The sequence below is a fragment of the Macrobrachium nipponense genome, chromosome 40 (assembly GCF_015104395.2).
Source record: "Macrobrachium nipponense isolate FS-2020 chromosome 40, ASM1510439v2, whole genome shotgun sequence".
In the NCBI taxonomy this organism is placed as follows: Eukaryota; Metazoa; Arthropoda; class Malacostraca; order Decapoda; family Palaemonidae; genus Macrobrachium; species Macrobrachium nipponense.
In genome coordinates, this window is record NC_061101.1 from 3,681,088 (window position 1) to 3,697,185 (window position 16,098).

The window sequence follows — 16,098 nt, forward strand, 5'->3', positions numbered from 1 at the left end:
TACAATCTTTTGTTTATGTTTTTTAAGATCATCCCTGACGGGCTTGTGGTACTAAACACGCCACAACAAAGGTGGATACATGTCGGGTTAAAACCCTTGAGGGGGTAACTATCTAGGAAAGTTGAATGTTACTTTTTTTGTGTGGATTTTTTTTTTTAATTTTTTCTTGTAACTTTTTTCTGTATCTTTTCTCTGACCTTTTTTTTTTTTTTTGCTGTGACTTTTTTTTATCATGCGACCTTTTTTCCTGTGACTTTTTCTTACTTTTTTCCTCCGTGACTGTCTTGTAGCTTTTTTTTTTTTTTTTTTTTACTTTTCCTTGTAACTTTTTTCCTGTGACTTTTTTACTTTTTGTTGTAATTTTCTTCCTGTGACTTTTTTACTTTTTCTTGTAACTTTTTTTCTGTAACTTATTTCTGTGACTTTTTTACGTTTTCTCGTAACTTTTCCTGTGACCTTCTTACTTTTTCTTGTAACTTTTTTCTGTGAATACTTTTTTTTTTTTTTTTTTTTTTTTTTTCTGTAACTTTTCTTGTAACTTTTTCTTGTAACTTTTTTTCTGAGACTTTTTTACTTTTTCTTGAAACTTTTCCTGTGACTTTTTTTACTTTTTCTTGTAACTTTTTTTCTGAGACTTTTTTACTTTTTCTTGTAACTTTTTCCTGTGACTTTTTTTTTACTTTTTCTTGTAACTTTTTTTCTGTAACTTTTCTTGTAACTTTTTTTCTGAGACTTTTTTACTTTTTCGTGTAACTTTTTCCTGTGACTTTTTCTTGTAACTTTTTTTTTCTGTAAATTTTTCTGTGACTTTTTTCCTGTGACATTTTTACCTGTGACTTTTTTCTGTAACTTTTTTATGTAAGTTTTTTTCCGTGACTTTTTTTTTTTTTTTTAATGTGAATTCGGCCAAGGAACCCACGCCATCCTTAGGAAGCTGATTCGTCTCCCTAAGCACCATTTTATTGTCAGCGAAAAGGCGTTTAATGTTTATTCAGTGATTTATGTAGCGATAAATTTTACTGCAGAAATATAGTTAAGTGATCGTAATATCTTACTGTATCGACTATTTGATGTAAGTATTGTAAATCCTGCTCAACTTATATATTTTCTTTTTCCAAATTTCGACTTTTCATTCAATGGTCTAATGAGTTTCTTTAAATCCTGTATTAGGGTCACAAAGAAAACCTCTCACAGTTATACATGGTGATACTAATCGATAATGCATTTTACTCTCAATTTCTCTTTCAGCTTTGACTGACCTGACAGGTCCAAAACGTTTGAACTAAATTTTATATTCCATCCATTGAAGTGATGAATGTTATCTAATTTGAGAATTAACATTCGTAGTAACCACTGACATGAAAATTTGTAAAGACTAGACAGGTAAAATTAGACCTACCCTTTTTTGTCTACGTTTTATTTCCAATTTTGGCATAAGAACACCGAATTCTTTTATTATTTGCATTGAATGCCTCTTTTAATAGTTATTAATTGTTCTATTTTATAAAAACAATACAATACAGATGTGATAGATGCATTAAACCCAGTTGAAAATCCTAAGTGAAATTCGAGTTCAAAGTAACGGGCACCGCTCAGTGGTTGATCTGCAGACGAGGGTTCCCGATGACGTCATCGCTCGCTCTCTGGTGTCGACTGGCTTACGCGTCTGTTGCTCTTGACGAGGAAGACAGCTTCTTTTTATGTGTGTGTGTGTGTGTGTGCGCGCGCGTGTGTGTGTGCAGAAGTGTAGAAGGTACATTTCGTTGGATTTCGGTCACTGACGAAAGATGGTCCGTTGTTTTCTTCCATTTCTTACTAGTTTATTTAGTACATTGGCCATAAATCAACTGGAAGCAGAAAAGAAATTTGTAGTTACATTATTATTATTATTATTATTATTATTATTATTATTATTATTATTATTATTCACCAGTCAAGCGTCCAACGAATATGGCGTTCATTTGAAAGAATTGAGAAAGTAACAGGAAATACAAAAAGAAGACATTTCAGTCACCGCAAAAAAAACAATTAAATAAACAAATAGATTACAAAAGCAGGACAAAATGTCGCAGGAAAGAAAAAGTCACAATAATCCTTCCTAGATAGTGAACCCCAACGGTTTTAACCAGATATGTATATCCACTTCTACGGCGTGTTTAGTCAAACCCGGTTGGGGATTTCTGTATAAATATAAACAAAAGACTGTAAATATCATAAAGGTAATGACCCCCCAAGATATAATGCGAATTTTTCCCCTGTGACTTCATTACCGGCCAACATAAATGCCTTTTTCCCATGACTTTTTTCTGAGCTAAAAAAGTGACTTATTTTCCTGTGAATTTATCACCCGCCAACCACAACCTCAGTAGGGCCAATGTTCCCGTTCCACAGTCCAGCGTTGCGAGACATGAAGGACCTCTGGGACTGAGGAGACAGAAGTCCCCAAGGGGTAGAAAGAGGAGGATTAAAAAGGGACCTCACCTAGGATCTCCAGCTGGAATCCTACCGCCGTATTGTTGCCGTCAGCTGCACTCGAGATGAAGGTGAAGGTGGTGGTCTGGGTGGCGGAAGCGGAGGAATACTTGATCATGCTGTCCGAGAAGTCGGCCAGGTTCAAGTCGCAGTAGCGCCTATGGGTCGTTCGGAATGATGCCGTGATTAGAGTATAAGCGGTGGTGGTGGGTTGCTGTCAAGAGTTCGAAGGTTTGTTTCCGTATGTTGTGAGATAGGACTGCTACTGAGTGTGTGTCTATGTGTTTAAAAGAACATCCATGGCATCTTAATATATATTTGGTCACATTCAATGGTAAGCATGTTAGATACCTATCGTGCGATCACAGAAGTACTTATGATTTTTACCAAGAATATTTGCTCATTTGCGACACTATACTCTGTTTTTTTCCATCTGTCCACCCGCCTGTGGTGTTTGCGTATGGTAACACTGCGTCCCGGGCTTTAGATAGTTACGCTATGTGGAAGTTTTAGGTAAATAAAAGGATATCTGGGTGTACATTTGCAACTGAAAAGTGTTTTAATAATTTACTGTATGCGAATTACACCGTTAAAATTCGAAATAGGATATTATAATTGTTGAATGTAAGCTGAATGTAACTATCTAAAGCCCGGGACGCAGTGTTACCATACGGAAACACCACAGGCGGGTGGACAGATGGAAAAAAAACAGAGTATAGTTTATGATCTAAATCTATCCAGTTACTGAACAATAGGACCAAGATCTGGCGCGGACATATATCCAGTTACTGCCTAAATTTAGGGTCTCAGGGTTGGCGCCAACATGCTGGACGATGACAAAAATTGCTCTAAATATAGATGAACTCAAAATACAAGAGAAGTTAAAACAATGCTAAGATGATACGAGTGCATCAGATACACGAGACTTGAATAAGATAACCTGGCCTCCCACTCACGTGGTTTCAGTCTCCGTTTCGACTACAAGTTTGTCGATTCCGCAGTTGGAAGCCGAGTAGATGTTCGCACCGGCTGCAATTTGGAAAGTCAGCATACCCGCAGCAATGAGCTGAAATATAACTAACATTCCATTGAAGAGCTCCCGATTGTGAGTGAAGGAGAATATACGGTCTAAAAATAGTCCCTTAGCTAAGGGAGGTTAGGTCTAGTCTTCCACGTGTCGAGTTTGCAAAACTATGCATTGCGTAATCAGGGTTAGCTGAGTTTCAGCAAGGAGGACAATTTAAATAATGAAAATCACAAGTGGAAAAATGGCAACTGACAGAATACAATACACAATTATTTTCTAACCAAATCTCTCAAGTGTAACGATGACGAATAGGTCTAGCGTTCCAGTGGCGTTTACTGGCAGAACCAGAAAACGGTTCATTTTTGTCAAGGAGGTAAATAGAAATAAAATAAATAAAAGTATAAGAATGACAAATGATAGAATGCAATCCACGATTACATTATGATAAAATACAACCAAATACCTCGATTGCAAAGATATTTTCGAGCCATTTTTCAAAGTGTAAGACGACATTCGTGTAAGAACCATCAATGTTGCCAATCCTCCCCCAACCTTCACTGAAATTCTGGTGATTTTTAATCAAGAAAACTAGTAAAAAAGAAGAAGAAAATAGTAAAAAAAGATAACTTACATTAACCGTCAAAACACAGTAACATCCATCTGGATAATTCGAAGGGTAGTTCGGCGAAGTCCAGGTTGCCGTGTAGGGCTCCGTGTATCCCGTACTCCCGAAATTCATAGTCTTGTTGCAAGAAACGCCACATTCTGCGTTTTGCATTTTGGGGGAGAAATGTTTATAAGTAAAACGTTTATGAGTCAAACATGCAAGGAATATAGTTCAGATAAGAAGCTTCCATAAAAATGTTGTAATAAGTCAAATAAATGAGGAAAAAAGTTATATCAAAGGACAACACAATATTAATGTTGAAACGTTACAATGAAAATATGATACTTAAGTAAAAGTTATGACAAATACAATACTGAAGTTAAAGTTATAATGACAAATGCACTGTGGAATTAAAAGTTATAATGACAAATACAGTATATAAGTAAAAGTTATGACAAATACAATACTGAATTCAAAGTTATATTGACAAATGAACTGTGGAATTAAGTTATAATAACAAATATAGTATTTAAGGGGAAGTTATATTGACAATACAATACTGAAGCCAAAGTACCACTCGACGTAGTTGCTGCTTTGGTTGTTGTAGTAGTAGATGTTGTTGTTGTTGTTGTTGTTGTGGTCGGTGTTGTTTTCGTCGTCGTCGTCGAAGATGAAGTTGTTGAGGTAGACGTTTTCGTAGATGAGGTTGTAGAAGTAGATGTCGTTTTAGGTGTTGTAGTCGACGTTGTAGAAGTTGAAGTTGTTGTAGGTGTTGTAGTCGATTTTGTAGAAGTTGAAGTTGTTGTGGGTGTTGTTGTTGTAGTTGTAGAAGTTGTTTTCGGAGGAGTTGTTGTAGTTGTGGTCGAGGTTGACGTAGTTGTGGTAGACGGCCTGGTTGTAGTCGTGGTAGAGGGCCCGGTTGTAGTCGTGGTAGAGGGCCCGGTTGTAGTCGTTGTGGACGGCCCGGTTGTAGTTGGATGAGGTGAGGTTGTAGTTGTAATTGTAGACGAAAAAGTCTCTGGGACTTTGCAGTGACACTTTCTCCCGTCTACGATGGAGGTTTCGATAACGTATCCTGGTAGCTGCGTTGGTGATAAGTAGCCGTCGAATAAGTAATAAAGTGAGGCTGAGGCTATAGAATAGTCTTTAAGTAGCCGCTTAGACTAAAGAATGTTCTCGGTAGCCACTAAGAGCTAGTCTAAGGAATATTCTAAGTAGTCGCTTAGACTAAAGAATATTATAAATAGCCGTTTAGACTTAAGAATGTTCTCGGTAGCCGCTGAGAGTTAGACTAAAGAATGTTCTAATTAGCCACTGACTCTGAGTTCGAAGTAGCCACTGAGAATCAGACTAAAGAATATTTTAAGTAGCCACTGACTCTGAGTTCGAAGTAGCCACTGAGACTAAAGAGTATTCCATGTAACCACTAAGACTGAGAGACTACAGGACATTCTAGGAAGCCAATAATGAAGTGGGACAGCGAGACTGAGGCTAAAGAATATTCTAAGTAGCCAATGAAAAAGTAGCAACAGAATGAGACTGAGATTAAGGACTATTCTAAGTAGCAACTGAGACTGAAACTGAAGAATGTTCTAAGTAGCTACTGAAGAAATAGTGTCAAAGTGAGACTGAGACAAGAGAATATTTTAAGTAGCCATAAGACTATCAGGTTCTTTGCTTGTGAATTTAAACACTATATTCCATAATGTAGAAGAAGCTGTGTACATTGTGTGTGTGTGTGTGTTTGTTTGTTAGCACAACAACTGTTGTGAAAAGACTAATTTACGAATTAATAGCTAATAAATACAGACAACCTTTAATGGACAAAGATACTAACGAAGAGAATTCCTAAAAAATGGGTTTGAAAAGGACAGAAGAGGAAATGAAATGAATTAAAAGTTTGATATTTTGATAAGAGAATAATTAAACATACCGAATTGTTCAGAAATCAATCAGAAATATATCTGAAGAAGGAAGAACGTATACAGGTGATTGATGATATGAGAACATGCGATAAATAAATTTAAAATGAAAGCTTTATGTTAAGCACTTAACAGAAAATGTTCGCAAAACATAGCGAAATAAATTAATCTTCATTAGGATCAAATATGATACGATTCTACTGTAAAAGAATGGCATGATATTATCTGAAAGTCAAAATAAAGTACTCACTAGATCTTGAATCCATAAGTCATACTTTTCCTGGAAAGTCATGCCGTTGGTAGTAGCTGGAATGATCATCACGGCGCCGATAGCAAGCGTCCACACCACACGCATCTGTTATTGCAGATATCTTTCTGACTCTCTCTCTCTCTCTCTTGTTTTACATTGCACTTACAGGCTTATAAAAATTTATGCCTTTATAATTATAATGATATTGCCTTGGGATCAAATCTGGGACAACTAGCGGATCTAGAAAAGTTTCATTGTATTAAGGCGATTTTTTTTTCGAATTTAAGGACAATGGTGCTCGAGATATTCAACCTGAGACGATTTACATCATTGGATATTTTATACAACGGTAAAAATCAATAGTACCATCCTGGAAATTTTTAAATCATGATAAATGGTATACAACATTACGGTAGTAAAAATGATCTTATAGTACAATGATATACCTCAGAAATATGCAGTTGATAAGAACAATTTGGCAATAAAACAATGAAATTCAAAGACTACTGGCCATCATCCTCATTTCGGGGGGAAAAAAGACGGAAAAAATATTAGAGTGACTGACTAAGAATGGCATCTCTTACCTTCGTTGTCGATGGATTTATCTTTCAGCACCCAAAAATGAACAAAGCGAACACCGAAGACCAACCCCACGACCTAAAGGCCAGGGAAAGCTGAAGAGGCCGTCTAATGCAAAGCCAACGGTTGGTAGTTCCTGAAGGCGCGGAGTGAATGAAGATGGTCGCCGAACCTTACCTCCAAGACAGACACCGACCATTTGAAATGATATATCCTTCGATTGAAGCCACACGGAATATTAATTAGCCGCTAACGAATGTATATGTAGTACTACATCTGATCATTATCGGCAGATTTTAATATCACGACGGGTGATACGGCTCGATCGAGAATCCATCATGATTTCGACGGGTCGTTAAATCGTTTAGGCTGACACGCGACCGAGTTCGCTGGATGAGTTTCATGTCGTTGGTTTCTCTAGAAATTTGTGCTTGTGTTTTATTGTATATCTTTTTTTTCTTTTGAATATATAAACTGTTGAATTGTATATCTTTTGGATATTATGGTGTACTGTATGATGATTTGTTTACCCATATGAAGACCTGTTTAGACCTAGACCTTATTTAGACCTATATAGTCATGATGTAGGCCTAGCAATTACTTAGACTTAGTGATGATGTAGACCTATACTCTGTTTTTTTCCATCTGTCCATCCGCCAGTGGTGGTCGCGCATGGTAATACTGCGTCCCGGGCTTTAAATAGTTACGCTATGTGTAAGTTTTAGGTAAATAAAAGGATATCGGGTGTACATTTGCAACTGAAAAGTGTTTTGATAATTTACTGTATGCGAATTACACCGTTAATATTCGAAATAGGATATTATTTAAAGCCCGGGACGCAGTGTTACCATGCGCAAACACCACAGGCGGATGGACAGATGGAAAAAAACAGAGTATAGTAACGATGTAGTCCTAGTGATTACTTAGACCTATACTCTGTTTTTTTCCATCTGTCCTTCCGGCTGTGGTGTATGCGTATGGGAACACTGCGTCCTGGGCTTCAGATAGTTACATTCAGCTTACATTCAACAATAATAATAATATCCTATTTCGAATATTAACGGTGTAATTAGCATACAGTAATTTATTAAAACACTTTTCAGTTGCAAATGTACACCCAGATATCCTTTTGTTTACCTAAAACTTACACATAGCGTAACTATTTAAAGCCCTGGACGCAGTGTTACCATACACAAACACCATAGGCGGATGGACAGATGGAAAAAAACAGAGTATAGTGATAATGTAGACTTATTGTTTACTTAGACCTAGCGATGATGTATTTAAAGCCCGTGTAAGTATGCATACTTTCCACGGAGCACTCGTGGTGTACAAGGTCATCTTAGTGGCCTATCAGCGATTCTTAGGCATAATCTGCATATTCAATTCGCAGCTCTCAACCTCGTTAGGTCTAGTGATTCTTAAGTCTTTGAGATTATGTGTGCTTTCCATTGAACGTAAGCGGTGTAGTCTACCTCAAAGAATAATAAGAAATGAATAACACTATATAAAGTCTTAAAAATGTCGTCTAAACATGTTCTTTTAACATCCATCTGAATTAGAACAAGTGCTTTTCCACGATATGAAAATTCTTAAACATGTTTCCTAAACATGTACTATGAAAAGTCTTAAACATGCTACCTGAACCTGTACTATAGAAAGTCTTAAACACGTTACCTAAACATGTAACTGGATTAGAGTAAGCTCTTTTCTTAACATAAAAAGCCTAAATTATGTTACCTAAACATGTACTATAAAAAGTCTTGAACATGATACCTAAACATGTACCTACTATAAAACTTCTTAGTTAGATATGTTTTGTTTAGGTAACATATTTAAGAACTTTCATAGTAACTACCTAAACAAGTAACTATGAAAAGTCTAAAACATATTACCTAAACATGTTCTATAAAAATTCTAAAACATATCACCTAAACATGTTCTATAAAGAGCCTTAAACATATTACCAAAACATGTACTATAAAAAGTCTAAAACATATCACCTAAACACATACTATAGAAAGTCTTAAACACGTTACCTAAGCATGCGTTATAAAAAATCTTAAAAGTGCTACCTAACCGTCTTCTATAGAGAGTCTTAAACATATCACCTAAACATGTACTATAAAAAAAAGTCTTAAACACGCTACCAAAACGTAAGGCTGTATTAAAACAAGCGCTTTTTCGCACCAGGAAAAAGACATTTTTTTTTCACGAATTTGATCAGCAATTCATTCGTCTGACAAATGGAACTCTAATTCATCGGCCAATTACAAGTCCGTGCATCTGAAATGGCCAATCTTTAGCGCGTCGCATGAAATTAGTGGGTCATTATTTCATGTTGGGGCCGAAGACGCATTTACTGACGTCAATCACGGGGTCATGGGGGACGGGCAGGGTAGGGTGGCCGGGACCTGGGTACGAATCTCTTCTCTCTCTCTCTCTCTCTCTCTCTCTCTCTCTCTCTCTCTCTCAGTACCAACAAATAAAGTATGAAATTATCAATATACTCAACAGATAACACAAAAGGGAAAAAGTATCGAAACTCAGTAGTCCAAGTAATGTCGAAGAATTACTCTCTCTCTCTCTCTCTCTCTCTCTCTCTCTCTCTCTCTCTCTCTCTCTGCACCAAAATAAAATATATGAAATTATCAATATACTCAACAGATAATACAAACGGAAAAACGGAAAAGGTATCGAAATTCAGTAGTTCAAGTATGTCGAAGAAATTCTCTCTCTCTCTCTCTCTCTCTCTCTCTCTCTCTCTCTCTCTCTCTCTCTCTCTCTCTCTCTCTCTCTCTGCACACATATATATATATATATATATATATATATATATAATATATATATATATATATATATATATATATATATGAATTTATCAATATACTAAACAGATACCACAAAACGGAAAAAGTATCGAAACTCAGTAGTCCCAGTAATGTCGAAAGAGCTACTCTCTCTCCTCTACTCTCTCTCTCTCAGTGCCAACAAATAAAGTATGAAATTATCAATATACTCAACAGATAACACAAAACGGAAAAAGTATCGAAATTCAGTAGCACCAATATGTGGAAGAATTACTCTCTCTCTCTCTCTCTCTCTCTCTCTCTCTCTCTCTCTCTCTCTCTCTCTCCAATTCCGCCTGTTTTTACCTAAAGGAATGGTCTCTAATGTATATTAATATATAATATAATTAATTATAAAAAAGCAAGCTCAATAAAAAGACATTTCATTTAATTACTAAGACAAAAAGCGATACGATCTTATTATTATACAGTAAGTAAAATAGCATAAAATATTACTATCGATACAAGGTGTCTTCTATATCATAACACCAGTTATACACACTTGGGTCTTACCGCAACGATCTGTCAGGCTATGATATTTGAAACCGTTACAGGCAATTCTGTAACAACGAAATCAAATGTGAATTTGATGAGTGGATAAAACACATAGAAGCCTTTGTGTTTACAAGCGTAGTTTCCTTTAGAGTATGCAGATAAGACGCAAGAAATAATATCCACCTATTACTCTTATGTTATTAGCTATTTCTTCGTCGAGGTAAACATCGAATAGCTAAGTTGACGTAAGAGGTATCTAAGCACAGCAAAAACAATGTTTTTTTTTTTCTAATAATGAATTTTAACGTTATCGTTCATTCGGACGCAAGCCTGACTTAGTAATTGTTGCCAAATTCACTTACTCCATCGTTTACAATCTTGGAAAGAAGACTAAGAAACCACTTGAGAGAAAGAGCTGAATAAACGAACTTTGAAGAATGTTATGCAATGTATATCACGGGATACATAGCAAAGCCTTACGTGGAGTTGTTAAGAATTTCTTTGGATACCTTCTGATGATGCTTAAAATTAGAAAATAAGTATCCAGTTAATTTTAATATTAAGAAAGGAATCTAATTCAATATATCATCTATATTAGACAACGAAGTGTTTGACGGATGTGATGGAATAAAAATAATTTTTAGATAAGTGTGGAATACTATTTTGATCCTTCTGCATAATAAAACAACTATCCAGTTGATTTTCGCTTACTCGTGGAGTAAGCCTACAAATTACTTTGATATTGATGTCGTTGTTGTTGGGGGCTTAGGAAAGGTCTATGGAAGAATCTAAAAAGGTATGAAAAAGGTGTTTCGCGTTGAGTTGAAAGATACAGGAATTTTAGGATTAGATATTTATGATTTATTTATTAGAATGAAAATGTAACAAATACATAACGTGAATGTTAAACAGTACACAAATATCATTTCTAATAAAATATACATGTAGTATATTTATTCTCATTTTCATTGGTGAAACAAGGCTCTATTTGACCCTAGACATTAGCAAGTTTTAATTAAGTTAGTAATTAAAAAAGTGGGCCAACCTAGTATATATCCTCATGATTAGAGAACAAAGTGCTTTACGGATGGGACAGAATAGAAACAGTCTCTAGATGTGTAGGGGTAAATGAAGAGAAACTTAATAAGAGAGAGAGAGAAAATAAGATTTTTCTTTGCTACCCAAGTTAACCTCTGACGAGGAGATTATGGCCTTCGTAAGAGGGTAATGCCATCAGTGCACCTCACCCGGTGCACTGTAGGCATGATTTAACTTACTTTGGAGTGTCCCTTTGGTCCATAGCTATGGCCTCTTTCATTCCTTTTACTGTCCCTCTGGTTATATTATTTTTCTTCCCACCTTACTTTCTACATTCTGCTAAAAATGATTTCACACTGCAACTGTTGAATGACCTCACAGGTTCCAGCACTTGGCCTTTGGCCTAGATTTTATATTTGATTAATTCATTCGAAATCATACTTTTATTTCTTCTATGATTTCTTATTGAACTAATCATTCTCAACGGTTGGTCTTTCATTTATTATAAGTTAAAGTTTAATATTTCATCGCCATTATTTTTCTTTTTTATTTCGTGATCTCGCACTTTCAATATTCAGTGGAATTTTATTTTATTTATCTTTTAGTTTTTATACAACTGGTTGAAGTGTGATTTTAATCTGTACATAAAACTCAACTTCATAATAAAATCATCTAATGTAATTCGCATGTCAACCTTTGACTCCGTTTTCATAATTCAGGATGAAACGTAAATACTTTTATCACGTATAAAATTGAACTGTAACAGAAAAAAAACAAAGATTAGTTTAATTTTCGAAATGGAGGCGAAAAAGACTTAACGATACAGAACAGACGGATAAATTAATTCAACACCTGCTTCATGTCAATCCAAGCCCAGGGTGACCATCGTTCCCGAGAAATTGCAAAGTCCTATAGAGATAGCACCTCATTTATATATAATAGATAAAAGCATTTCATTACAAGCTCTTATCGACTTTGAAATTATTAAAGAATAATCTTTGTAAATTTGCGATTATTTATCGCAAACTTAACGAATATTATAAACAAATTGGAGATAAACAAACTCGGAAGGGTTGGCACCCCTGCGAGTAATAAGTACATGGCGTTATATACCGCCATGTACCAATTCGTTTGATCATTGAACAGCTGCTCATTCGTAATTATACTGAGAAAGCCATTAAACAGGTGACTCGAGATGGTAATTAGATAATCTACCTGTAAATTCCTATCGAGACGATAATACGTAGTAAGACTTGTCTATACATATGAATATGTTTTCTTTATGCATGTTTTGTCTACGTGTCGATGGATACCGGTATACTAGACTTGTATTTTTTGTTGCATTAGATCAAATTTGGTTTGCCGACATTGTGTGAGATGGTTGACGGTATTCTGGGTTACCTAGATACAAGAATTTTTAGTTTTGCGTGTGTAGATATATATATATATATATATATATATATATATATATATATATATATATATATTATTATATATATACATATATGTATATCTAAAGTATATGTAAACATGAGTGCATATATATATTATATATATATATATATATATATATATATATATATATATATATATATATATATATGTATATATATAGTATATAAATACTTATATATATATATATATATATATATATATATATATATATATATATATATATATATATATATATATGTATATATATATATATATATATATATATATATATATATATTATATATATATATATATATATATATATATTGTGTGTGTGTGTGTGTGTGTGTGAAGTAAAATTTATATTTACTATATATATACACATATATATATCACTCATATTTACATATACTATAGATACACACACACACAAGTAAAAGGTCTTGTATATAGTAACCAGAATATCGTCAACCATCTCACACAATGTCGGCAAGCCAAATTTGATCTAATGCAACAAAAATACAAGTCTAGTATACCGGTATCCATCGACGCGTGGATATCAAAAAATGCATAAAGAAAACATATATTAATATATATATATATATATATATATATATATATATATATATATATATGTGTGTGTGTGTGTGTGTGTGTGTGTGTGTGTGTGTGTGTGTGTGTGTGCACGAGTGTGTTTGTGTATGTAAGAGAGCGTTTGCATTTATGTACCTATTTCCAGAGAACCAAGAATGACACAACTCACTATATGGGTTCCGTAAATTTATTCAAAGAAGGAAATAACCCGTGTGGGGGGTGGCGGTGAGGGACAAAGAAGAGAATTCCAAAGTTCACTGATTACGTCACGTGACTTGAGAAGCGATAGCAACGGGAAACGCCTTTCACTTTTAGAGTTATAAAAGCGAAAATAATTGGAGAAAGTACGACATATCTTTCCCTGACGAAAGTCTTATTCTTACCGAGAATAATGCGAGGATATCAAACCATAATATGGGAACATTGTTTCAGTCATACTGTTGATTTTATTAATTCAAAAGAAAAACAGAATATTTTTAATGTTCTTCTAGGTTAAGCCGTAAGGTCTCTGCCATCATAGTATACTGATGCCTTTCTTGACTTGGCAAATCTTTTTTTTTTTTTTTACCAAATGATTTTCTAAGCTGTAAAGATGTTAATTTTCGTTTAGGTTAGGAACTCTGTAAAACGTTATATTTTACATTTAGCTTAATAACTGTTGTATTAACAATATCTTACAAATATTAGCTATTTAAGTATGTTTTTTTAAATATTTTACATATTAAATAGCTAATATCTTGGAGATATTAGATATTAATAACATTTTTAAAGATTTTACAAATAGAATGGCTAATATCTTGCAGATATTAGCTATTAAAGCGAGTTTTTAAGATTTTACAAATCAAATAGCTAATATCTTGGAGATATTGGATATTTCAGCACGTTTTTAAAGATATTACTGGTCAAATAGCTAATATCTTGTAGACATTAGCTATTCACTCACGTTTTTAAAGATCTTACAAAAGATATAGCTAATATTTTGTAGATATTGGCTATTTAAGCACGTTTTTAAAGATCTTACAGTCTAAACAGCTAATATCTTGTAGATATTGGCTATGTAAGCACTTTTTAAAGATCTTACATAAGAAATATCTAATATCTTGTAGACATTAGCTATCTAAGCACGTTTTAAAAGATCTTACAAACGACGTATTAAAAGATCTTACAAACGACATAACTAATATCTTGTAGATATTAGCTATTTTAGCTCATTTTCAAGGACCACTTATTGATTTTATTGTAGCCCTGATCATGGAAAAGTATCCCGAAACGTCAGTGTAAATAAGAAGAAGAAATGATATACTGCTAAGTATTATAGTCGATGCTCGTTGACGCATGCGCTCTCTTGACGTCATTTCACGTGCTATTAAAAAAAAAAAGGCATCAGCATGGTTAAAAAAAACGAATTTCACCCCATTGCCACCAGGAGACCTATAAGAAATAGGTCTACTCCTAAATCTGGCGCCTAAGACCGACAAGAGCGATAGAGAGAGAGAGAGAGAGAGAGAGACTAAGCTAAGAATATAGCCGCCATATCGGCCGCTAACTGTAACTCACCTGTATATTATTACTATTGTTATTATTATTATTACGAGTACCACTAGGGTCTATTATTATTATTATTATTATTATTATTATTATTATTATTATTATGAGAAACTAGAAAGAATACAGAGTTGGAGGAAATTCTATGGAAAATCAATCAAATTCAACTCAAAGTGCCAATATAATTAATTTATAATCAGCTCCTGAAGTAAATGAACCAATAAATAAATAGATAAATAAATTATTTAATTAGTATACACATGTACACAAATGAATGAGGGGAAGTGTTTAAGCGGACAAGATGTATGATGTATGCATATATCATACACTTGGATCTGCGTTCTTAAGAGATAGCTTCATTTAGTTCTAAACTATCGCTAACTTCTTCAGATCCTATAAGGCCTAATATTCTTCTTGCCTTCATATTTTTCTCTATTTATAGGTCTATAGATTGCAGAGTCTATATTTTTTAGCTTGCTTGTATAGAGGTTAGATTTCTACTTGTTTTGAACTTCTGAGGTAACGTGTGCAAATTAATTATGAAAAATACAACTGGACAGAGCTAGTATAGCGCGGGTCAGAGACAATAGCAAGTGAAATATGGACGTATGTTCCGTAGAGTTTTGTAACAATCCTGTTCACTGTCGTAACTTGATACTGATGTGTTTAAAAGATAATATAAAAAAGAAAAGTATTGCCTAAATGATATAAAATAAGCCTTAATCATTATAAAATCAATGTTTAAAACACATGAGCGCGTTTGAGATAACTGAAACCAAACAATATTATTATTATTATTTATTTATTTTTTGGGACGGTTATCACAGTCCTCCAATTCGACTGGGTGGTATTTATAGTGTGGGGTTCCGGGTTGCATCCTGCCTCCTTAGGAGTCTATTATTATTATTATTATTATTATTATTATTATTATTATTATTATTATTATTGGTTGAAGATGAACCCTATTTATATGGAACAAGCCCACAGGGAAGATTGGCTTGAAATTCAAACTTTCAAACAATATGTCTGCATTTGAAGGACGTAACGGAAGGTAACAGAGATCCAAGTTATCAGACAAGAGAAAATACATGAACAAATTAAACATAAAGGCCAATTCGAAACCGCAAAGGAAAGTGAATGTAATATAACAATTAATGTGCGTAACAGTCCCCGGTATTATCGAAGGAATTTGAGAGATAATGAGATATGAGATGTTGAAATATTACTTAAACAAGTCTTTGGATAGAAGTAGCAGGGCATCATATAATATCTACTTTACCTTTTCA

General features: G+C 34.1%; 1 protein-coding gene across 1 annotated transcript; it reads right to left on the reverse strand.

The window, feature by feature from the left end:
- Positions 1-1,428: 1,428 nt before the first annotated feature.
- On the reverse strand, positions 1,429-6,347 carry LOC135211811 (integumentary mucin C.1-like). Its single transcript, XM_064245021.1, has 6 exons — positions 6,275-6,347; positions 4,681-5,238; positions 4,131-4,264; positions 3,429-3,538; positions 2,482-2,630; positions 1,429-1,847 (listed from the first exon to the last, which is right to left on the reverse strand). The coding sequence occupies exons 1-6, from the start codon at positions 6,345-6,347 to the stop codon at positions 1,825-1,827; spliced, it is 1,047 nt and encodes a 348-aa protein (XP_064101091.1). The 3' UTR covers positions 1,429-1,824.
- Positions 6,348-16,098: the final 9,751 nt, after the last annotated feature.